General features: G+C 43.6%; 8 protein-coding genes across 8 annotated transcripts; 3 read left to right on the top strand and 5 right to left on the bottom strand.

The window, feature by feature from the left end:
* Positions 1 to 269: 269 nt before the first annotated feature.
* Positions 270 to 1,995, bottom strand: BCIN_13g02590 (hypothetical protein). Its single transcript, XM_001555215.2, has 6 exons — positions 1,496 to 1,995; positions 1,331 to 1,444; positions 1,197 to 1,266; positions 905 to 1,144; positions 768 to 852; positions 270 to 687 (listed from the first exon to the last, which is right to left on the bottom strand). Exons 1-6 carry the CDS (start codon positions 1,687 to 1,689, stop codon positions 332 to 334), a joined length of 1,059 nt encoding a protein of 352 aa, XP_001555265.2. The 5' UTR covers positions 1,690 to 1,995; the 3' UTR covers positions 270 to 331.
* A 580-nt stretch (positions 1,996 to 2,575) lies between these two features.
* Positions 2,576 to 5,964, bottom strand: BCIN_13g02580 (hypothetical protein). The gene is made up of 6 exons (XM_024696742.1): positions 5,516 to 5,964; positions 4,605 to 5,463; positions 3,758 to 4,558; positions 3,267 to 3,704; positions 2,988 to 3,212; positions 2,576 to 2,924 (listed from the first exon to the last, which is right to left on the bottom strand). Exons 1-6 carry the CDS (start codon positions 5,894 to 5,896, stop codon positions 2,704 to 2,706), a joined length of 2,925 nt encoding a protein of 974 aa, XP_024552555.1. The 5' UTR covers positions 5,897 to 5,964; the 3' UTR covers positions 2,576 to 2,703.
* Positions 5,965 to 6,800: 836 nt separating this feature from the next.
* BCIN_13g02570 (hypothetical protein) lies at positions 6,801 to 9,586 on the top strand. The gene is made up of 8 exons (XM_001555217.2): positions 6,801 to 7,911; positions 7,960 to 8,074; positions 8,127 to 8,403; positions 8,456 to 8,555; positions 8,612 to 8,736; positions 8,786 to 8,990; positions 9,043 to 9,196; positions 9,256 to 9,586. The coding sequence occupies exons 1-8, from the start codon at positions 6,877 to 6,879 to the stop codon at positions 9,501 to 9,503; spliced, it is 2,259 nt and encodes a 752-aa protein (XP_001555267.2). The 5' UTR covers positions 6,801 to 6,876; the 3' UTR covers positions 9,504 to 9,586.
* Positions 9,587 to 11,720: 2,134 nt separating this feature from the next.
* BCIN_13g02560 (hypothetical protein) lies at positions 11,721 to 13,160 on the top strand. Its single transcript, XM_001555219.2, has one exon. The coding sequence runs from the start codon at positions 11,900 to 11,902 to the stop codon at positions 12,776 to 12,778; it is 879 nt and encodes a 292-aa protein (XP_001555269.1). The 5' UTR covers positions 11,721 to 11,899; the 3' UTR covers positions 12,779 to 13,160.
* Positions 13,161 to 13,905: 745 nt separating this feature from the next.
* Positions 13,906 to 15,977, bottom strand: BCIN_13g02550 (hypothetical protein). The gene is made up of 3 exons (XM_001555220.2): positions 15,525 to 15,977; positions 14,983 to 15,455; positions 13,906 to 14,924 (listed from the first exon to the last, which is right to left on the bottom strand). The coding sequence occupies exons 1-3, from the start codon at positions 15,819 to 15,821 to the stop codon at positions 13,991 to 13,993; spliced, it is 1,704 nt and encodes a 567-aa protein (XP_001555270.1). The 5' UTR covers positions 15,822 to 15,977; the 3' UTR covers positions 13,906 to 13,990.
* Positions 15,978 to 16,076: 99 nt separating this feature from the next.
* On the bottom strand, positions 16,077 to 16,887 carry BCIN_13g02540 (hypothetical protein). The gene is made up of 2 exons (XM_001555221.2): positions 16,470 to 16,887; positions 16,077 to 16,390 (listed from the first exon to the last, which is right to left on the bottom strand). Exons 1-2 carry the CDS (start codon positions 16,763 to 16,765, stop codon positions 16,207 to 16,209), a joined length of 480 nt encoding a protein of 159 aa, XP_001555271.1. The 5' UTR covers positions 16,766 to 16,887; the 3' UTR covers positions 16,077 to 16,206.
* Positions 16,888 to 17,606: 719 nt separating this feature from the next.
* Bcelc1 lies at positions 17,607 to 18,772 on the bottom strand. The gene is made up of 4 exons (XM_001555222.2): positions 18,462 to 18,772; positions 18,353 to 18,401; positions 17,789 to 17,922; positions 17,607 to 17,729 (listed from the first exon to the last, which is right to left on the bottom strand). Exons 1-4 carry the CDS (start codon positions 18,586 to 18,588, stop codon positions 17,725 to 17,727), a joined length of 315 nt encoding a protein of 104 aa, XP_001555272.1. The 5' UTR covers positions 18,589 to 18,772; the 3' UTR covers positions 17,607 to 17,724.
* Positions 18,773 to 20,350: 1,578 nt separating this feature from the next.
* On the top strand, positions 20,351 to 22,015 carry Bcipt1. The gene is made up of 3 exons (XM_024696741.1): positions 20,351 to 20,525; positions 20,601 to 20,680; positions 20,737 to 22,015. The coding sequence occupies exons 1-3, from the start codon at positions 20,461 to 20,463 to the stop codon at positions 21,768 to 21,770; spliced, it is 1,179 nt and encodes a 392-aa protein (XP_024552554.1). The 5' UTR covers positions 20,351 to 20,460; the 3' UTR covers positions 21,771 to 22,015.
* The last annotated feature ends 138 nt before the right edge of the window (positions 22,016 to 22,153 follow it).

Raw genomic sequence — 22,153 nt, 5'->3', positions numbered from 1 at the left:
TCTGTACAAGGTTTGTCCAACCATTCATCGTATCATACCTACCTCGATCTAATGGGTGGGTATCAACGATGCTTTGAACCTCAGAACCTCACATATTCTACCGATATCAATCAAACGACATCTGGCAGCTTATAAGTTTCCTCATTCCTCTATTGTTTCAGACTGGAATTTCCTCTCCTCTCACAAGTTCAGCAACGCCTGCATCATATGCTCGAGACATGGCACGTTGATTGGAAATGTATTGTATCTTTCTTATTAATTAAACATATTGTCATTATTCATTAGGGTCTGGGGATGGCCAAGACCCGACTCTGATCGACTTTCGTATTGTTCATACAGCAGAATCATTCTTTCTCCCATTATCCCATACTTCACTGTCTATACTCGTGCCCGAGGCACTGGTACTCCCAGCAAGAGCACCATTCTTGGATAAATGTTGCATGATACCCTCTTCTCCTTTCTCATGTACGTTATGGCCTTTGGCAATAACTGCAAAGCTATCGCGTTGGATCATCTCATACAATGCTGTCCCAAAAAGCATAGCAGGTATACTCGTGAGAACGGGTATCAATGAATAAAGCGAGAACGCATCGCCTCCAAAAAATATGGCTGCAACAATGCGAGCGCCCAAGTCACGAGATGAATTAAGCTCTATTGTCACATCCGCAAAACCCCAGATCATTGTTGCTAATAAGAGAGGTTAGCAAGTGTACAACGATGAAGAAACTATTGAATCCGAAGAGAGCGGTTGTGGGTTCTATGCTTACCATAACCTAGTCCAATAACCCATGGTACCGCGGATGCAGACACAAATGGATTCATAGGGTCAAGGCAAGCCCAAATGACAATTCCCTAGAATGGGTCAACAAATGTTTCGATGTTTGGCAAAGTCTCTGACACATACCACGAAGACATCGGCAAAAAACTCAATGAAGAACAGATATCCATATGATTGTGATGCTCCAGGGAAAGAGCAGAGAATGCTTCCCGGTCCGCCTGGTGAGTTGAGACTCAAGCCTTTAGCACGATAATCCGCAGCAAGTTCCATCAGCTGTGGATAGTATTGTCCAACTAAAAGCATGGCTGCCATAAAAGAACCGAAGACTTGAGCGAAGATATATTGAGGAACCTTTTTCCAAGGGAACTGGGATGAATTAGCTAATGTTGATATGCAACTAGAGACTACGAAAACGTACCCCTAGCCAAACAGCACAAGATATCGTCACTGCTGCATTGAAATGTCCTCCTGAAGTACTTCCACAAGTTCTAATGCGTATCAGCAACTGAGACGAGATGGCAGATCATATCCTGATAATATAGTTCAACATACATGATAGCAAAAGCAATACCAATCGCAAAGGCCCAACCAATTTGGAACACTGATCCGAACCCTGGGTCTCCAGGATTCAGAAAGAATGACGCACATGATGCAATTCCCGGATAACTATGGGGAACTGTTAGTTGATGTTGCATCTAGCCACCTCTATAACCTTACACAAAGAAGAACACTCCCATGGCCTCGGCAGCCATTTCTCTGATCCACCTCGGCCTTGCATTCTCGAAGTCTAGTTTGCGTTGCGAAACAGGCTTAGGTGCCACGACATGTCTATTTGCATGGCGCTCTACTGCTTCTGTATAGCCAATTTCCAACTCCCCGGTATGAAGACGACTTGGATCGTTTTGAGACATTATGGAACGAATAAAAAAACAGCAGTATGTTCAAACTGCAGTGGTGCAAGTGGCAATAGACCAGATATATGGAATTCTTAAGCAACCTGGAAGATGCTTTAAGTGCGGGGTACAGGCTGTATTATGTACTGGACGATGCCGCGGAATATGCGGGATGCTGTTTAATGATTGAATGAGGAAGGTTGTGGTTAATGTTTATTCGAACAAACGGGATCATGTTTAAATATGGATTTGCCACCTGTAGGTTTCTCGGGAAAGGAGCAGAAATACCCAACTCATCTCAATATAGCATGTACCAAATTGCTCATTGTGGCTAGAAGGTCAGAAATGTTATGGACAGGAAATCGACGAGATCAACAAACCCTACAGTCTAACATCGAAACTCGCTCTCATTGGTTCAATTAAAGTCAAGAATTTTTGTACGGCCAATCAGATTAACTCCTCGATGGGTTCCTAAAGGAGTCCGGAGAAGTCATAGCTTTTTCGCTTACTCGTATGCTTACAATAGGAGCGGAGATATTTTTACATCTTACACCGAGGACAACATAATATCTTGACATTGCCCAGGCTTCTGCATTGTTCTCTGGCTGCACTGTGTCAGGTTCAAGCGCATCTTCAAAAGCTCAAAGAATTACTAGTTTGCTTCCGAATCTGGACGACCGTTTCATGTCCGGGTGGCTTATCTATGCGCCACAAACGCCACACGCACTTTCACCTCAATATATCTCGTACATCCTCGAGCTTAAAGATCAATGGAGTTCATAACGATAATTTTGAGTTTGTGTGTAATGATACAATCCAGGTAACAGAATGAACGGCCGTTATTCCTGTTCTCCGTCGGTACGAAGATCTCTTCCTTCCTTTTAGATACACAACATGATCAATTTGTTCAAGACTCCAGCTGGATCTCATCCCAATTTTGCCCGTGGCCCTATTTTCCTTTCTACAAAAGGAAAGAGGGAACAACATATCTCCTCAAAGCACCGGTCCCCTGAAAACTGTGATCCACCTCAATCATTCCTTTATTGCTAGAGTCTTACTTCGCTTTCCACGGGGTCGAACTGGCGATTCCCGGCTATCAATCACCCTCACTTCAGTTCGTTCATCTGAAGATCTAGTAGATCTTCTCCTTTGAGCACGTTTTGTTTTCACCAGTTCTGAGGGGGAAAGCATGTCATCTGCATCTGAATCTTCGGTCTCATTGCGGGGTGTTTTCTTATAGCGAGGCTTACCATCTTTCAGATTATCAGTCTTTGTGTAGCGATGAGAATATTGATGCGGTAGGGTAGAAGACATACCTTTGCCATGGCTTTGAATGCCGTTAGAGGATGAAGTTCTTGTCTGATCTGAGCTGTGCGATTTGTCCTTTTTCTTAAGAGGGGTCGACGGAGTTTGTGGTTCAGGTATTGTTAGATCTTTTGGCTCTTTTTCTACCGACTTGTGCTCCCTGCGCTGGTGGTATCGTCTTTCCTGGAGGCTTACGAATGTTTCCTTGCATTCTGGACATTCGAGTGAGCAGGTCTCTAGCAGTTCACATTAGCAACATAATGGTTAGATTCATGGATCGTGAAACTTACCTCGTTTAACATGGCGCTGTAGAGTATTCTTGCACGAGAACGCGTTACCGCAAAGATCGCATTCTGGCTTGCCGTCAACGATTTCACCTTTGGGAATTTTCTGCTTGGGATTATCGTGGCATACTTGTGCCGGTCTAGCCTTTGGCGCAACCGCCGAAACTGCTCGCGGCGCCTTGATGAGTTGGCCTCCTACGCCATCCTCATTGCGTTGACGATTCGGGCTGGCATCCGTAGCTTCAGCAGTTGCAAAATTTTTACGGTATCGATTATTTTGGTGGGTCACTAAGACGCCCGGCTCAGGGTGTGCCCGTCTCTGCTCTATGGGGGTTTCCTTAGGTCTGGACTCAGAATATTCGCTGTGCTCGGCTTTTTGGTGATTCTGTAGAGCAGCGACGCGGCCAAACCTTTTGCCGCACTCTGGGCACTCTTTGCACTTTCCTGTTTGAAGTTACCACCGAGCTTGCAACAAAAGAGAAAAAAAATTGGCTCACTGTTCTTTTCGTGCCTACGAAGCGAAGCTATTGCCTGAAACTCTTTCCCACATTCTTCGCATCTTGGAAGGGGTGGATCTTCACTATGGTCAGATTTCGGATCATCTTTTGCTCCAGCAGATTTGTGTGCTTTCAAACTTTCAACATTTCTTTGGGGAACTGTTGGTTCTAGAGGTACTTCAGCTTCTAAGATAGCTTTCGATTGTCCCGCAGTTTTATGCTTAGGAATCGGAGTTTCTGCGACCTCTGTGATACGGCCGGAAACAACTTCAGGCAATCTTTTGGGAAATAGCAAATCCTTGCTGTACTTTGCACTAGCCCTTGCTTTTGGCAACTTGACGAAATTTTCAGTTTCCACCAACGTGCTCTGTTTGCTATTGTCAATAACTACAGCGTCGTAGATGTGAAATGATGCATAAATCCAATTACTGCCAATTTTAGGCCTGCTTGTTTCTTTCACAACTGTGCCATCCCCAACAAATGTTGTACCTGGTGGATATATTGCAAATCCGTACCGGGACTTTGTTACAACAGAATCGGCTTTCAAGGTTAATGCAGTCTGGAAAATTTCTTGCAGATGTGCTCGCCTGTCTTTCCAACATTCCAAGTGCTCCCCCCAAGTGTGGAACAACCCATCCTCTTCATTGTTTGATGTGATTGCAAACAAGAGAGCGACTCCATTGGAGAACCTGGCCGCTAGATCTGTGGCTCTTTTGGGTATTGATTCCTCTCTGAGCCAATTTCCTTCGATAAGAGCGCGATGAGCTGCTATGTCCAAGCTGGAAAGTTTGCTTTCCCCGCCTATAGAGTCAGTCTTCTATATTATTATCAATGGCGGGACGCTTACCTAAACTGGAGATAATGTGCCTATAAGTTGATAGAATGCGAGGGTTTGAAGGGGCGAAATTGGGAAACCTTGACATAAAAACCCAATCTCTTAGCGCAGCCATCACAAGAGCTCTGATGCAGATTTGAGCACCAAATTTCTTTGTGATGGTCTCGACTTCATTTCTCCCTATAGCAGTGTCAATGTCACTATTGAAAGCCGAAAGTATGAGGTTACGCAAGTCGCTTGGTATTGAAAATATCTTAGGAAGAAGTTGCGGGGTATTAACGTGATGACAAGAGATGGAGGAGAGTTCGAATTGTATTTGATCCATCGCATCGTCGATCATGTCGTGTCCTAGATTCAGGCTTCCTGGTAAATCTAAATCGGCAAACTCTGAGAACTTGTGCATTTCTCTATTCTCTTTGGTTAATCGGTAGATTTCCTCAAGGTCTTCAAATTGTCGGGTTTCCAATGAAATATTTGCATCGCTTTTAAAAGCTCTTTGTTCCTCCTCTTGGCGAGCCATTTGTGCCTCATTCAGGTGTTTTAATTGTGCCCTCAAATCTCTGATGGTTCCTTGGGCCTCGGCTTGCTTTATGCTAAGCTTCTCGGACTCTGCTTGCCAGAGCTCTTGCATCTGAGTTATCTCTTGATTATGTTTATTCTTCAATGACCTCAGACGCTTCGACCAGCTATCTCCATTCAATTCTTGGTCCAGCGAATCATACTGGAGAACTTGAGCTCTGGCTCTTGTGAACTCTCCGCTGTTGCAAACTGTAGCTTCGGCCGAAGTGGTTGATGATTTTTGGGTAGGCAATCGGGATTTTTCGACTCCATTCACAATATTATCCTGGAAGGTTCTTGCAGATATCTCATCCTATAGATTAGATCAATCAAAGTTTTCTGCTAATGACAAGAAAAGTACATACTCTGCTCGAGCGAGGTTTTTTGGAAGGTGGGAGATCCTCATCTGCTTTCTCCGTCCCTTTGCTACGCTTTAACCCCCTATTATCCTCCTCCGTTGAAGGAAGGTCCCTTGGCTTCTTTGTAGCTTTCTTCTGTTTTATATTATCCGCCATCTTAGAAATGATGAGCAGCATTAGTGAGTCGCCGGAATTGCTGTCGACTTTCGCTCTAATACTCTCGCGCATCTCACCAGGAAGTTTGGTCATGTAAGCAGACCCTTTATTCATCATATCAACGAGGGGCATTGCCTGATTCGAGTCCTTACTCTGATCACCATATTTTTCCCATAGCTCACTTAGATGCTCCTTCACTGCATCGCTGGTGAAGCGGGAGTACTCACTCATGTAGTCGAGCGTGTCTTCTTTGGCCCCCACTTTCTGCAGCTTGCAAAAATCAATCCAAGCAAGAAGCCTAATATCATCCTCTTTGTTCCAGATCAAGGGTGTTATATTTGGTATCAGATCCAACATTTGAACAATCTGGGAATGTTTGAAATTTCGTGATGGGGGTTTGAGTGATTTGCGGACAAATAAATCCGACGTTTGCGTAAATTCCAGCCACCAAGCGCATTCTCATTGTCGGTACGTTTGTAATTCTCCAAATGTTGTAAATCTGATAGATTTTTGGATAGAAACGAATGCTAGGATTCTTCGACATACCTGAAAGATGCGGCGTCCCTCCTGCAGCAACCCATTTTGCACCTGAGCGTCCTATCAGATCACTTTTTCCTCCCTAGACTGTTTGCATAGATAGTATCTATGTGTTTGTTCAAAACGTAGAGATCAACCTGATGCTCAGGTTTTCTGTTCGAATCACATTAACACCCAATGGCCACAAGTAAATGGATGATATAATCCGGAAAGATGTACCAGAACCGATTCGGCCCCTGCCACTCCAGCCCATACCCTACCCCCACATTTTGTAGTCCAAGGATAAAACTATTCTTCCTTCTTCTCTCAAATGATTTTGTGAGGTACATTTCTTTTTTCATTCAAGGCAGCCTACCTCCAGATATGCCTTATTAAGTTTCTTTTACGAATCACTCTGCAGGGTGCTCGGTGCCGACATTTAATAGGAATCGTCGCCTGTGATATATTACTTCTATTTTCTTTATATCAAAACGAGGCCTAAGAACTTGCATAGTCAAATCCGCGGCAGGCTTCCGCTTTATGAACCTTATTCCAAAACATGAAGATAATAAACCGTATGAGGTGTATCTCCCTCTCATTTTTCCCACTTCTCTATCTTGGAAGCATCCTTCAAAGTTTGACTATACATTCCTATAATTTTACGAGCCAAAATACAAACTTTCGTAACATTTGAAATGTCAGAAAATATGGCATCGAGAGGAGGGCCCATGGGGTCAAAGAATGGCAATGTCTCCAGACAGACAGTGTCAGTTCGGCGTGAAGGCACCTCTCAAAATCAAAGCAACAGGACAATGCATTCTCCAACCCCGAGCACTGCTATATCGGTGCGGAGTTCCAACATGCGATTACACCTCATCGCCCCAACAGATAAAGTTGTTATTGGCCTAGACTACGGAACAACATTCACATCCGTCTCTTACAGCATTGTTCCCATCAACTGTGGTAATATGAAAAGCTCTGCTAATGATGTCTTGAGTGTGATTAACTGGCCAAGCGATGGAGAAGATGGCGAGAGGAAGCAAGTTCCAACGGAGAGTTGGTACTCCCCAGAGCCGGTCGAGCGGCATCGGAACGATGAAGATAAGATATTTGATGAGAATTTATTCGATTTATCTCAAGGAAAACACCCATTGCTTCTTAGCGGAGTAGCTGGGGATACCATCAACGATCCCGAAGATTCGGAAATGGAAGATGAGCTTGCAGTCGATTTTCTTTGGGGTTACGGCGTGCCATATCATATGTACAAGGCGAATTCAACACGAAGTCAGAGACGTCTCGTGAAGAGAGCTAAACTCATGTTGGTGGAAACCGAGTACACCAACGAAGATCGAAAGGGTCTTCGAAGGACATTAACTGGCCTTCTTAAGGAAGGTATCATACGCAGACATGGTAAACGATCTAAAACCGAATCTGATATGTGGGATGCTGTTGACCCAATATCGGATTATATCGTGAAAGTTTTACAGCATACCAAAGAACAATTGAAACACCTTCATAGGTTTACTGATCAAACTCCTGTGGATTTCGTCATGACTGTGCCTACTGTCTGGTCCCCGGAAGCCTCCCGTGTACTTCAAACGTCGGTCAAAGCAGCGATCCAAGCCACTGCCTTTGGAAAGCCTTGGGGTACAACTGCGGACAATGTTTTCCTCATCTCTGAACCAGAAGCTGCTGCTACATTCCTCTTAGAAAGTTCAGAAGATATATCTGTGAGGTCTTGTTGGCACATCTTGGTTCCTTGGCTGACAATTGTATAGCTTGGCGAAACTTTCATTATTGCTGACTGTGGTGGTGGCACTGTTGATGTAGTTACGTATGGAGTCAGCAATCGTTATCCACTACGTTTGAAGGATGAAAAGATCCAGCCTATTGGTCAGTTGAAGCAGTCCTTTAAGAAGTCCGTTTAGCTAATTTGTGATCTTAGGGGATAACTGTGGTTCTAGTTATCTCAATGATGGCTATAGAGATATGTTACTTAATCGCCTACAAGACGAGGATTATCTCTTCAAGAATGGCGATACCCTTGAGTCAATTGTCAATCGATTGATACCAGACTTTGAAAATGAATACAAGAGACGAGTTAACGTCATGGCGAGATGTGGTCACAGGGTTTACATAGCTGGCTTGCACGGTGATGAACAGATCAATCGCGTTGGTCTAGCTGCAAAGCGTTTCGAGGCTAACTATTTACAAATGAATTTGTATGTGTCATTCTTCTCCAGCTGGCCAGGGTATTCACTAATATGGTCTCAGGGGCGATTATAAGGAAATTTTCAATCCTCTTCTTAAGCGTGTCTCAAATTTGCTCGAGAACCAGATTGGACAAGCTGTGGAAAAGAACCTAGTGGTCAAGGTATGCCCCAAGAGAATTAAAAGAAACGCAATGACTATTTTACTGATTATTCAAAGAAAGTATTCCTTGTTGGTGGATTTGGTGGTTCTCCTTCTTTGAGGTGCTATCTCAAAAACTGGCTTGCAAAGAGATCGGTGAAACTCACCTTCGATATTGAATTGGTAGCAGATAGACACAAATGGTGAGCTTTTGTATCTTTCGGTCTGACTAACAAGTTGACAATTTCAAAGTATCACAGCTGTGGCATCAGGTGCTGTTCTTCGTGCTCTTGATAAGAAAAATGGACCAGAAAGAATTTCCCAATCAAGCTATGGCTTCCTCCGCCATGAGCCATGGCAACCTCGACTATATTCCGGACATGAAAGAGCCAAGCCCGATGAGAGTGAATTGGATGGCGAAAAATATGTAGCCACGATCGATTACTTCATGATCAAGGTAATACGTCGAATTATTAATGTCCTTGACATTCGTACTGACAATCAAATAGGGAAGCCCAATCCGTCCAGATCATAAATTTTCTCCTTTTCCTACCTATCACACCTTTCCAGTTGACGAAAAGAAATTTCTCTGTGAAGAAATTCTCTATGTTTCCGATAGCGCTACAGAGTCTCACTACAGTCGTAAGGATCTTAAAAATGCTAGTAAGTAACCATGTATTTGCACGTTAATTGTATTATTATGTCATACTAACACAGACTAGACGCACAAATCGCTGGCCGCATTATCGTAGACATGACATTTCTCCGCGACAAAGGCATCATCACACCTGTATACCCAGAAGAAGGTAAGGACGGGAAGGAACACTATAGAGTTGAATATGAACTAGTGGCCAAGGTCGAAGGAAGAGCTCTCAGATATGAAGCGAGATATCCAGCTGGTGAAGGTGGGAAGGTACGAGGCCATGGACAATTTAGTATTGCGGCTGCTTTTAGGGAGGGAACTGCTTAGAATGCATTGCAATCTATGATTTCGTGTATGTTTGGGAATATTGGATTGGTTAGTAGTAGTATCAGTTAGGGTTGAAAGATTCAATACCCTATTTTTATGGCACCTGGATGCTCATCGTCACTGACGCGTTGATTGCTGTGTGATTTTCATATCGGAACACATGAAAAATTAGTATGAACATTGAAGAAAACCCTAAACCAGAAGCTTGTGAAAACCAAGGCAGTAGGTCTCCCTCCTTGCACATTCCTTCCTTTTCACTGGTCACAATGGTCATTCTATCGGAACTTCCTGCTTGTGATATTGCGATCTAGAATTTCGAATTAACCAAGAAAACCCACTCACTCACGATGTGATGTGCTAGGTAGAGAGAGGAAGGGTTATTTCGACACTACCGAATAGCCACAATCCAGACGCCATACGGTTATGTACCAGGTACTCATAGAATTGCTAGTACAGTACAAATATTATACTACACTACCAATCGTTCCACCATGGAATTGAAGCTGAACCTAAACTACCGGAAAAAGAAAGATACTAAAATAACCTTTGTACTAGCAATCAAAGAGGAAAAGGCAAAAGAATAGAAATTGAAATTCCCCGGCCCTAAGCCAAACTTCTTGATTCTTACTTACTGGCTTGGTAACCGAACCAGGTTTCCTTGATGAAATCTACAAGATATCTCCGAAAACAGAAGTGCACTTGTCGTGAGACGGGAGAAAAAACGAACCCCCTCTCCCCCCTCAATCAGATCAATAGCGAGACGATCACCTGTCCCATTCTCGTAGAAGCTTAGGGGACATGCAAAAAGAAATGCAAAAGATTTTGCAACTGCCGTGAATCGAACACGAACCTCCACCTTGGAAGGGTGGAATCCTAACCATTGGACCACAGAAGCTAGGTAGCTTATTAAGCTGTTTGCTTGATTTGCTGACAATAGGTACACAATCTTAGTATATATAGCTAAATCTAAGCCTTTGTGATTGGGTCTTGCAAGCCATTGTGGCTCCTATTGGATCCATTTGTGGGTTTAAAATGTGGGGCTTGTAATTGGACATCGGCTATCAGCCCTCCGTTATGGTCGAGCATATTGTATTTTGCGCGTTTATTTTACACACCAGGTCATGTAGGATAACGACATAGCTCATATATACGTATTCACTGTTCAATTATGACACAAGCCAATATTAATCAAACCCACCCTACGATACTACGAAGCTAGACATCGACAACGTTGAAGCTATAATATCCCAAGTGGGGGAATACATAGCTTTCAATCAGCCACAACACTGTGCTAGTATGCCTTCAAGTGTTAAAATGTATCTATCAACTCACTCGCCAAGCTCCAGCTTGTGCGTTCCAGAAACAATGCAGATTGATTGGTCAACAACGTTGTGAAATTGTCTTCAAGCTTCGTAGTTCGAAGTAGCGTGATAAAGTATCCCGCTAAGTTTTTGTTTTCAGAAACAACGGCCGAGCCTAGACGCGTCCAAATCTGGATAACGTCGTCGATTCTTGATAATGCACTACAATTTTACTAAATTGATAGTCAATTCATGTGGAGCTCACCTGCCCATTTTGCCTCGAAAGTTGTTGGGACTTAATGTACTAAGTAATCTTGCCTCGACAAGCGCCGTCCTCTCCCAGTGGAGATTCTTCATCATCTGACTCCAAGCCGCCGATTTACTGAATAATTTTTCGGAGAGGAATGATGTTCTTGAATGGCGATCTTTAAATTTGAGCAAAGCAACTCGATCTATTACGTTACTTAGTCGAAACTATTGAATACCAAGAGAGATGCGACACTATCTCCTTCATCTTGTCGTGCACTAAATTATACTTTACTGCGTGGCCTCCAAAGTTCCTCCTCCCAGAGCCTCATCAAAATATAAAGTTTCAACTTTAGATCGACTGGTGTTTACACGCAGTTGGCTACGTTACCACTTTGAGATTTTAAGTCTAGTTTGACGTACAAACGTCATCATGTAATGAAACTTCGCTCTTCTCTTATGAGACTCAGGTGCAAATTTGACACCATAATCAAGAATTATGATTGCTAGACGTGGTTTCCTAGCTTGATGATGCTGCATCAGTAGCTTTGAGGATTCATTAGCTCCAAATGCTGAAATGTTATAAAATGCGTGTTCTCCCACATTTCTGGGATTTCTTTTTATCATCCATTACCTTCAGTTCCCCGTGTACAACAAATCTGTCTACTTCGACAATCTTCTGCCCAGAGCTTCCAAGCGCCCTTCATATCAACCTGAGTAAAAGTGGACAAAAGATTTCTGTAATACATTACTTTATCTACCTCCATTCCTACAATCTACATTATCACTTTTAAATCCAACCATACATTACTTTCATTTCTGATCGTATCAGTTCTATTTCGACTCAAAATGCCGAGCAGAAACGCTCTAGACGATTATTACATGCTCCCAGAGCCCCTCAGCGCGTGGGAATCTGCTGGCTACTATACCCCTAATGGTGAATCCATAGCCACTGAAGCTATGTTCCACGGCCCCAGTCATGACTACCCGCTCGCACCCGTCCCTCAGGAAACCGAGGAACCCAGCCCTTCGGTGCGCAGAGCCGTGCAAGAAATTCTGCACGAAGCTGAGTTACGTCGAAAGGCTACAGCTGAAAGCTTCAAGGCTTCGGTTTGGGAATCGATTAAGAATAAGAAGAAAAATGAAAGTCAAGGATCAGAGGTCGATCGACCCAGTTCAGTCGCCGCACGCGAGTTATCAGATTTGATTAGAAAAGTCCCATCAATGAGGGAGATGGAAGCGGCACTTGAAAAGGACACTGCTGATTTAAATAAGAGAAGGGAAGAATTTGCGAATCAATCTCGTATATTGAAAGAGAGATTGGAAGAGGCGGCCCGAAAACAGAAAATTGTTGATCAACGGGTAAAGGAACTTTTCCAAAAAGGATTCGCGGCGAGTTTGGCAGAGCGAGCTCTAAAGGAGAAGGTTGCTTCTGAATCAGCAGCGATGCTCCAAAGAGAAATGCAGATGCTCCAAAGAGAAGAGCGGATGGTTCAAAGAGAAGAGCAGATGCTTCAAAGAGAAGAACAGGTGCTCCAAAGAGAAGACAAGCTTCTCGAAAGAGAGGAAAGGGATCTACGACTGCAAATGAGTTTGAAGGGACAAGCTTCCTTGTTAGCTGAGAGAGATAAGATTTTCATGAACGAACGATGGTATGCGAAGAAAAGGGAAGCTAACCAGGAAAAGAAAGGCGGGAAACCAACTTGCGAATGTGAGAAACGCAATTGAATCCTATAGTTGGCAGAGCGCATTTGTCAGACAAGAGACAAGAAGATGTGTGCGCAGAGCAACAGAAGATGGTTCACACCCGATATCTGTTTGAGTGAACAGAAAGAATCTCCCGCCGATTGGAACCGAGTCGTTGAATCCAACAACAGCAGCAACAGCAACAGCAACAACAATAACAATAACAACAACAGCAAATAGATTCCGTATCAAAAACATGCAACGAAAACGCAAGAACCAAAAAAAACCCCTCCACGAAATATCCAACGCCAGGGGCACAAACACAATCATCCAATTTTGCGATTAACAAACGACACATAGAAATGCGACGCCGTATCCCGCGACCGATGGTGTTGAGACGAGGGCGAGATGGATAGACATGCCAATCGTGGCGGGCTTATATGCCATCTCTGCGGAGTGTGGATACTTTGAATTATATTCGTGTGTGTTTGGAATATCACACCATTTGATGAGTGAGGTAATATTCACATGTTGAGCATGAGCTGGCTGCGTGGTGGGATTTTTATACGAAGAGAAAAAGAAAAAAAAAACGAGAAAAAAATAAATTTCCAAAAAAAGAGGTAAAAGATAGATGCACAAAAAAAAAAAAAAAAAAAAAAAAAAAAAAAAGAGCAGAAAGGAGCAGAAAGGAGGGAATAGTGAAGGGGGGGAAAACGTTAAAGAAACAAACAAGAAGAAAAAAAATTAGAAAATAGAAAACCCTCCAAAAAAAGCTAGAAAACCCAATAACAAAAAAAAAATAGGAACAGAAAATTCCGTTCCCATCAAAAATACTCTTTCCCGTTTCTTGAAAGATGTGATTTCTCCTTGTGTGGTAAAGTAAGTAGTGTGTGTGTGTGTGTGTTTGATAGACTCGTGAGGTGTTTGTTTGTTGTTTGCGTGCCTTCCTGTTTGATTCTAATTATCTAGGTTAGGTAGAAGTTCAGTTTACTATTTATTGTCTCTCTCGTGGAGGAAGAGGAGAGAGACGTATATTCGTGATATTTACCATCACTACCTTTTTAGTAGTATATGGCATTAGCGACGATGATGAAATTTTCATCTAGATTTTTTGGAACATCGTTGAGTAGCTGTGTAGTTTGGAGAAATGAGTAGATGTCTCATAAATTTGAGTCACCTAGATGTGTTACACTTTCATTCTTCAACCAATTGAGATTATTTATCTACTATCTCTATTCCAAGCATCCCATCCCCTCACCCCCTAAACTCCCTCAACGTCTCCCCAACAACCCCTACCATCTCCAAAACCTTCTCATCCTCCAGCCTCCTCCCCACACACTGCAACACGACCGGCGTGCCATGATAAAACTCCTCCTCATAATCCGCCTGCAACTTCTCATCTTTCTCATTCAGTGGTGTCCACTCCGCCCCTCTCTTCCCATCCACCTCCTTATCCGCAAACCCCACCGGAAAAGTACACGCCGGATAATCCAACAAATTCCACACCCCCGTATAATTCACACAGAAAATATCCGTTTGCGTAACGCCCAGTCGCGGGGCCGTCCACGGACTAGTCGGCATGATGATTGCATCCATGACTCCCTTTCCATCGGCCCCCGTGCGAGTCCAACGATCGAGATATGTCTTCTGAAAAGCGTTTCTGCGTGTAATCATTTCTCGTAATTTTGTCGGTCCCAATGTTCCATGTTCGCCCTGGTCATAGGCAAATTCATAGTTTTTCATACTTTCAAATACCGGCTCGTCGTGTTTGCGCGTCAATTCGAGGATGGCGGCGCCGCCGAGAGTGTAGAAGGAGTTATTCATTTCTTTCACCATTTCGGGATGATCTAGAGGTTCCCATTCGAATACTTCGTGACCGGCTGCCTCGAGAGCTTTTTTCGTAAGTGCCAAACCGCGGGCAATAGGTGGATGAACGCTGATTTCCCCGTCGTTGTCGGAGATGATTCCAATGCGGAGTTTCCGACCGGGAGGGTGGATTGTGTTTTCTCGCCAGGGAACTGGGAGACATTTGGGATCGTACAGCCAGGGTGAAAGAGAGGTTGATAGAACAGCTTTACAGTATAGTTGAAGGGTTGAGAGGGATCTAGACATAGGGCCATTATTTGAATAGATGAAATCTTGCCCCGATATACCCGATTTAGTGCCGTAGATGGGAAATCTTCCGAAACTATTGATGTATCGTCAATATCGTCTGTCTGCAGTGAAGGGATATTATGTGTACATACGTAGGTTTCAATCCAAAAAGACCATTAAAAGCACTTGGGATCCGGATACTACCTCCAATATCTGTTCCAATTCCCAACGGACTACCTCTCATAGCCAAAAGTACACCTTCACCTCCCGAACTTCCTCCTGAAGTGGTGCCTGTATGGTATGCGCCATTCGTTTCACCCCACACATTCGAAATCGTCTCCATCATCATCATTGCAACCGGGACTGCCGTCTTGACATAAAAAACGGCTCCAAGCTTTGCTAATAAAGATACTAAAACAGTTTCATCTTCTGGGTTGGTGGGAACATTGGCATAGCATGCCATACCAATAGAAGATGGATGGGGTGGTGTTATGAAGCAATCTTTGAGAGATATTGGAAGGCCATGGAGTGGACCTATTACATCACCAGTTTTGGAGAGATAATCATCCAAAAATTCTGCTCGTTTGATAGCTTCAGGAATGAGAATCTCCGTTAAACAATTTGTCTATGATGTTGGTCAGTCAGTAGACGTGTTTGCTTGTCTTTGTCCCCCAGAGAGTATGAGATAACCAACCAATTGATGAGCAACAACTGCTGCCTTAGAAAACGCCTTGGTAACTTCTACCGATGTCCATATCCTCTCTCTAATTTTCTGAAGTATATTTTCTGCACTTGTTTCCATAATCTCTAATTCCTCGTTGGTGAAATGACCAGATGGTTTTGGAACATTGGTGACATTTCGTGGAAGACTCTTTAGAATTTCTTCAGGAAGAAGATATTCCTTAGGTAAAGCATCGGTTCGACGTTTCTGAGCAATTGTGGCTATTTCCTTGTAGTGTTGATCTGTCGATAGATGTTGAATTTCGCCCATTGTTGTGGTAAGAAGTAAGAGAGAATAAGAACTTATTCTGCATTCTAAGCAGTCTCTCGGAAAAGAAAACGATGGGAGGGAGAGCAATTATAAGAACTCAACGTAGTCATGAATAGAAGTCCTTGGTCATCGATTGATAGTAGTGAGTTACATATCTTATCTTCTTGAATTGCCGGAACGTCCTAGATACCCCGCCGGCGCTCGAGAAGTGGGGTTTCCCGATCTCGGCAAAAAGTCCTGGCAATTGATATCAATTGTAAGATCTACGAAATTCAATAATAGATACTCATAAAACCTCTTTGAATTAATCTTTGGAGTTGGGGTTAGGAAACCATGTTCATTATCATAATTCCTGCAAAACTAAAACAAAAACAGAGAAAGCCCCTTAACTCGCAAACGCTACCGCACGCTTTGAAGTAATTCCCGCAGCCTTGGTATTTACATTTAGCACTCCCACATTTGATATCAAAAGATTAACATCTGTATCACTCGCTGCCTTCCCTGAAGTAACCAATGCTATTTGCTGACCTGCAGTTTCGCATGCGTGAGTCGTAACTTTATTTGTTACACTGTACTGGCGTTAGCATCATTTTTATACCAACTCCCTCTAAATCCATTCAGAAGGATGATGCGAAATTTCAAACTTACAAAGCAATAGCTCCCGCACTTCCAGTTCCATCACTGAGATTGGCTTTTGAAGCTGTATTGTTCGCTCGACCAGCCTCTGTACAAGCACTGATGGCAGCAGTTTCGGCAGCGGTCAATGAAGCGGCATTTGCACCGCCGGTACCAAGCTTGGTGATAGCTACCATAGCATCGGCCGATATGGTGAGAGAGGATGGGGCTGTTACTCCCGCGAGAACGGTGGCGACATTCGTAGTGCTGAGAACGGAAGCAGATGTCATGCCGAGGGTGGCGAAAAGTAGAATGGCTGATGTCTTCATGATTGTGAAAGGTATAATGTAGAATGTATACAACACGTACCCAATCAAATCTGCAAAACAACCAAACCTCACAAGATTAAAATCAAAATTCGAATCTTTAAATTCAAAGTCGACCAGCGCCCAGAAGATGATATAAAGAAAGGAAGCTTACAGTACAAGTCCCGCAGGAATCGTCTCAACTTATAGAGATGAACACAGTACAATATCAGACGAGAGGGCGGTTATTCTTACCTGTGGTTCTGTGAAACACGGAGGACATCGCCTAATGATACATCCGTAGTCTCTTGATCTGAAGCGAAGGAGTGGTGACATCTACTTCGTCTGAACTTCCAGATGGTGAGGATAATCATAAAGTGAAACGGCTCGACAGCAGTGTTTTCCTAGGGTGATTAATTTCCCAGTTGTAATATGAAACTGAACGATTTCTACCTTCTCAGTAGCCTCTAAGTAGGTAGGTAGGTAGGTAATGGAACATGGAAAGAAAATCATGTCAACCAATCGAATCACATGTCAAAAGATGTGTCTTCAAAGTGCAGTTAGGTAGAGCGTAATGAATTTTTAATTTTGAAAGAAGCTATACATCCTCCAGTCCTCAACCTTGTGAGAAGCAGACAATAAAATAAATTGGTGACCCCAATAAGATATGCAAAATGGGAATGCATTTGTTTCCATCATCTAAACCTACGTTCCTTTGAAAGAAAGAGGAGGTAGGAGTTATGTGAGGAAGTAAAGATTTGATCTACCATCATCTATAGACGTGTGAACCCAGGGTGTATTAGGGAAAACCGCATATGCTCAAATGGAGTGCACGAAGACACACATATTCAAAAGTATTCATGAAGAGATAGTAGGTCGAATGATTCATTTCCTATCGACTCCGCATTCCCATATTCATGATTCTCATCCCGAGTATTCGCAAACGCCATCGCAGCCATTAAACCGATTCGAGAGGAGTCGTATCATGCTGAAAAGATAAGCGTCAGTAAAGAATGTCGACAAGACCGAGAGTAATCGGATACTAACTGTCCAAGTAATCGGCTGCCATCAATAGCTCTAGGCACAACTCTGCAGGAATTTCCATGTCTGGCACATTCTCCGAGTTGCGATACTTGTAGTTGTAGTAAAAGTATTCGGCGACTCTCTCAAGGACGACACCACTGTTTGAAGTTGCAGTTAGTATATGAATGGTATTTTGTAGCAATGTCACGTTAGACAAGATGATATTGCCATTGAGGGCAGGCTCATCATATATTGCCATTCATCTATGTTTCAATGGTTGATGGTGGATGGATGAAGAGGAGAGCAAAGCTTCTGAGGTGGAAGAGAAAAAAAATTGAGTAGAAATTTAAGTAGGCTTAAAAGCGGGTCTCAGATCAAGTGTAAAATACGACCGTTCAGTCCACAGCAATCCCAAAGTGGAATAGAGGGTCTGTATCGAAATAGCTTCTATCATCACCGACGCCTAGTTATTCTTTGCTGGGCGATACAGATGATTCAAAATGTTGTCGTACTTGTGTTGTTCATCCAGGAATTGGGGAGTCATATTGTATGTGTAGTTGGATAATAAAAGGACAAAGTTGGGCGTACCTGATCTCTGAGAAACGGCAGATTCCTGTCTGAGACTCTTCCCAACCACCTGTACATGAATGAAATAAGTATGGGCAACGTTAGATTGTTGAAGGGGGGGCAAACGAACTGGATGGATCCAACATCTTCTTAATCGCAACACTGGTACAGGCAGCTTCTCTCAAAACGACATACTCAAATCCATCGCAAGATACGAGCGTTACATATTTGCTCTGGCCTGGTTGTGCTGCGGCCATGATTAGAGAAATTGAGCGTGATGGATGTTGTATAGCAATTGGTGGATTTCTTTGGAGTGGCGACGTGATGTATTCCAAGGTTCTTCAAGGCTACCGTACGTGAACGTGAAGATTTTACTCTATAGGCTGTTAAGCGGGAAGGCGTCAGCCACAACAAGGCTGCAAATCTGCAAATCTGCAAATCTGCAACCAAAAAAGTCACCAGATGTTGGAAGGGTTTGATTATTGTTCTTGTTGCTGCTGCTGCTGCTGCTGCTGCTGTTGTTACTCCTGCTTTGATTGGTCTGGGTTTTCCTCTTTTTCCCTTTCGAACTCTTCATGATGATTGCCCTCCTGGGTCAGCAAGCCGTAGCACGGTAAGACGATCTCAACACGCGACAACCTTCTAAACATGGGCTTGGCCACACTAAGGTTATTTTGTACTTAAAAACTTTATATCAAGGCCGAGATCTGCTACAGACAGCCACCCCAGAACCTAGGTATGTAGGCACAGATAGACCTACGCCGTACGTACAGATAGAGACTTCCAAAAATGGGGGATCACTCGGTGCGAAAATGCGAGTCCGAATGCGATCCTAATTCATGATATACCTACGCTCGAGTGTCTATCGATACAGCGAGCAGGCTCTCTCTTTGATCCTTGTGCCGGTTCAATTCTACATGCTGACGCACCTAGTACCTAGATAGTAGGTACAGACAAAACTTAGTCCAATTCCGCAGCAATTTATGCATGCGCAGTGAAAGTATAGATTCTTGGGATGCCATCCCAATCCAATGGCCAAGATGGGGGACGGGCAATCATAGCGATGGGATAAGGGAGCATCCAGAGACGAACTGGGAGTCGAAGGCGAATCAATTGCCCGATCCAAGGCGTGGGTGCATACGCGTATCTGTTCCGTTCCAATCCAGTTGCATGTTCGTTCGCTCCCTTCCCTTCAATCCTTTTCCTCCTGTGCTTTGCTTCCTTGGATTCACGAGTCAACCAAACAAACTCTCGGACAAGAAGTTCCCCCATTTTCCCAGCTGCTTACCTCATCAACTATACCCCAACCACCCAATAACGGGGCGGACAATGTCGATTGCTCCGTTTTCCCGAGAAAGCATAACTGGCAATCTCCCTGAGTTCCCAGTGCCCACGCATATTATTTCCCTATACGATGGCCCTCGTCCACACCGATACTATCAACACGGGCTAATTTGGACCCCTCAATATGGGACGCATACATACCTGTACCTTTATTCCTCTATTTGACTTTCCATCGGCGCCGTGGAACATGTGCTGCCTCGAGATGCTCCGTCTGCTTTACCGTGCATGCCATGCTATCGTCACAGACTCAGTGTCCCCCCTACTTTCAAGTTGAAAGGCTCACGAGCAGTCACGTATCATATGTAAGAACGTTAGGAAATCGCCATGGATGAGGCGTAGTTCCTACAGAGCATGTACCTAGCGATGTACTTACTTATTGGGTAGCATGGCCATTCAAACCCTGTGTCCACCACTCGCCATCGGATGCACACAAGCACAGCCCAAATAATAAGCCAGAGCAGGGAATGCCAGAAAACACACATGTAGGTACATTGTCTGGTTTGAAGGGGGTGAGCTGCTGTTATATGAAAAATTGGCCCAATGAGTACCATTGCCATCAATGCCATGCAATTGTTTGATTTGGTTTAAGCATTATTTTAAAATCAGTCTAATCTATATTTTGACATAATTGTGGACGTCATAAACGCTAACTTTGCTTAGGGCTCTATGGGCCGCGGTCTAAAGTACTTCCTTAATTGCATTTCTTTTTTATCTTCATTTCAATCCCTATCTTCTCTTTTCATTCTCTATACATCTTCATTTTCGATACCTGCTCCCTATTAATCATGGCGGGTGTCGTTGGCGCCGTTGGGCGTTTTTTCCTTCATATATACCGAACTCTACTCAACAGGTAGGTGAAAGAATTTCCGGGAAACCCTCTATCTCTCAGTATGATCTTGTCAGAAAAATACTAACATGTGTGTAGACATTCATTTTTTGGTTTACTTAGACATATTTTAATCAACATGACTTTCATTCTCATTTGGATCACTACTTTCAAAAATGGTACATTCAGATTTATCCTCAGTTGACACCTGCCCATGCTAATTCTCTTTCCAAAGCATGGCGAATCGATTCCTCAATCCGGCCATTGATTGATGTTAATTACCTCGAAGCATTGGATAGAAGAGTTTTTGGATTTTCAATGTTCGGTCTTGCATCACAATTTACCTGTTCGGTAATTGGAATACTTTGGATGTATACACTTACACGAAAGAAGATATCGATAATAGCTGGATTACCTCCCCTTCTCCTCAATATCCTCTACGCACTTTCCCACAACCTCTCCGAACCCCTTGATGTTTTCGCTTGGCTCTCATATGGTGTTATCCACTTCATCTCTCCCTTTTTCGCCGCATTCTGGCTCTGGCTATTTGCACCTCCCGGAGTTGTGTCAATGTTCGCATGGTCCTTTGGTATTCAAAACTGCCTAGGAATAATGACCCATCTTTCCTTCCCCTCAGCCGCTCCTTGGTATGGCGATCAATACGGCTATCCTCTCCCCCCTGGAAACTACAGCATGCCTGGTTCTGCAGCTGGCCTCGTGCGCGTCGACAAAGTTCTCGGAACCCACATCTACGCCAATGCATTCAAAGCTTCTCCCTTAGTTTTTGGCGCATTCCCTTCCTTGCACGGAGCATTCAGCTGCTGCTGTTTCTTCTTCGTAGGCCGCTACTCCAGAAAAGGAACCTTCATACTCGGTTTCTACGTCTTATGGCAATGGTTTTCGACAATGTATTTGCGTCACCATTGGCGGATAGATCTCTTAGGTGGACTCGCTTATAGTGCATTTGCTTTTTCGCTTTTCTACCGCAGTTTGCAGAAAATCGATAGGGCGTATGCCACGGGAGTTAGTGGGGGCAATGGCTGGCAAAGACTTTGGGAGGGAACCAGGTTGCAGTATTGGTTCGATAGGAGACCTGCGCAGCAAGGTTATGAGGTGCTCTTGGAAGACCAGGAATATAATAAAGAAGCAAGGGGAGAGGATAGAGAAATCGACAGTCTGGGATCATCGCGAGAAGATTTGGAGGGTGCGTGGGTGAGGGATGAGGGGGTTACCTGGACGGTTAGAGATACGGAGAGGAGGTCGAGGTAGGCTGGGGTGGAATATTATCTGGAAGAGATGATACTTCCGTATAGTGAATTGCATGGTAAAGAAGAATTACAAGAGATGAAAGAAAAGCATCCACATATGCATGCAGGGCGTTGGAAACGGGAATTGGAATTTAATACCTAGGCACATAAAGGTTCTGTATATAAATGATACGAATCCTGAGTACATAGAACGAGTATCAGACGAATATACGAGAGAACACCAACAGGAAGGAGTATATAAATACACCAATTAGGTATATAGAGAATAAACTGGATAATAAATATTATAGCTATAAAAAATATCTTGGATTCACCTCCACGCGTGTTGTTTGTTATTCATCTACCGCCTCCTGCTAGTAGAAAGGTAGATGTTGAAATTAAACC

Source organism: Botrytis cinerea, chromosome 13, assembly GCF_000143535.2.
Source record: "Botrytis cinerea B05.10 chromosome 13, complete sequence".
Lineage (NCBI taxonomy): Eukaryota > Fungi > Ascomycota > Leotiomycetes > Helotiales > Sclerotiniaceae > Botrytis > Botrytis cinerea.
The sequence above is the reverse complement of the archived record's forward strand: the minus strand, read 5'-3'. Positions and strand labels throughout refer to the sequence as shown.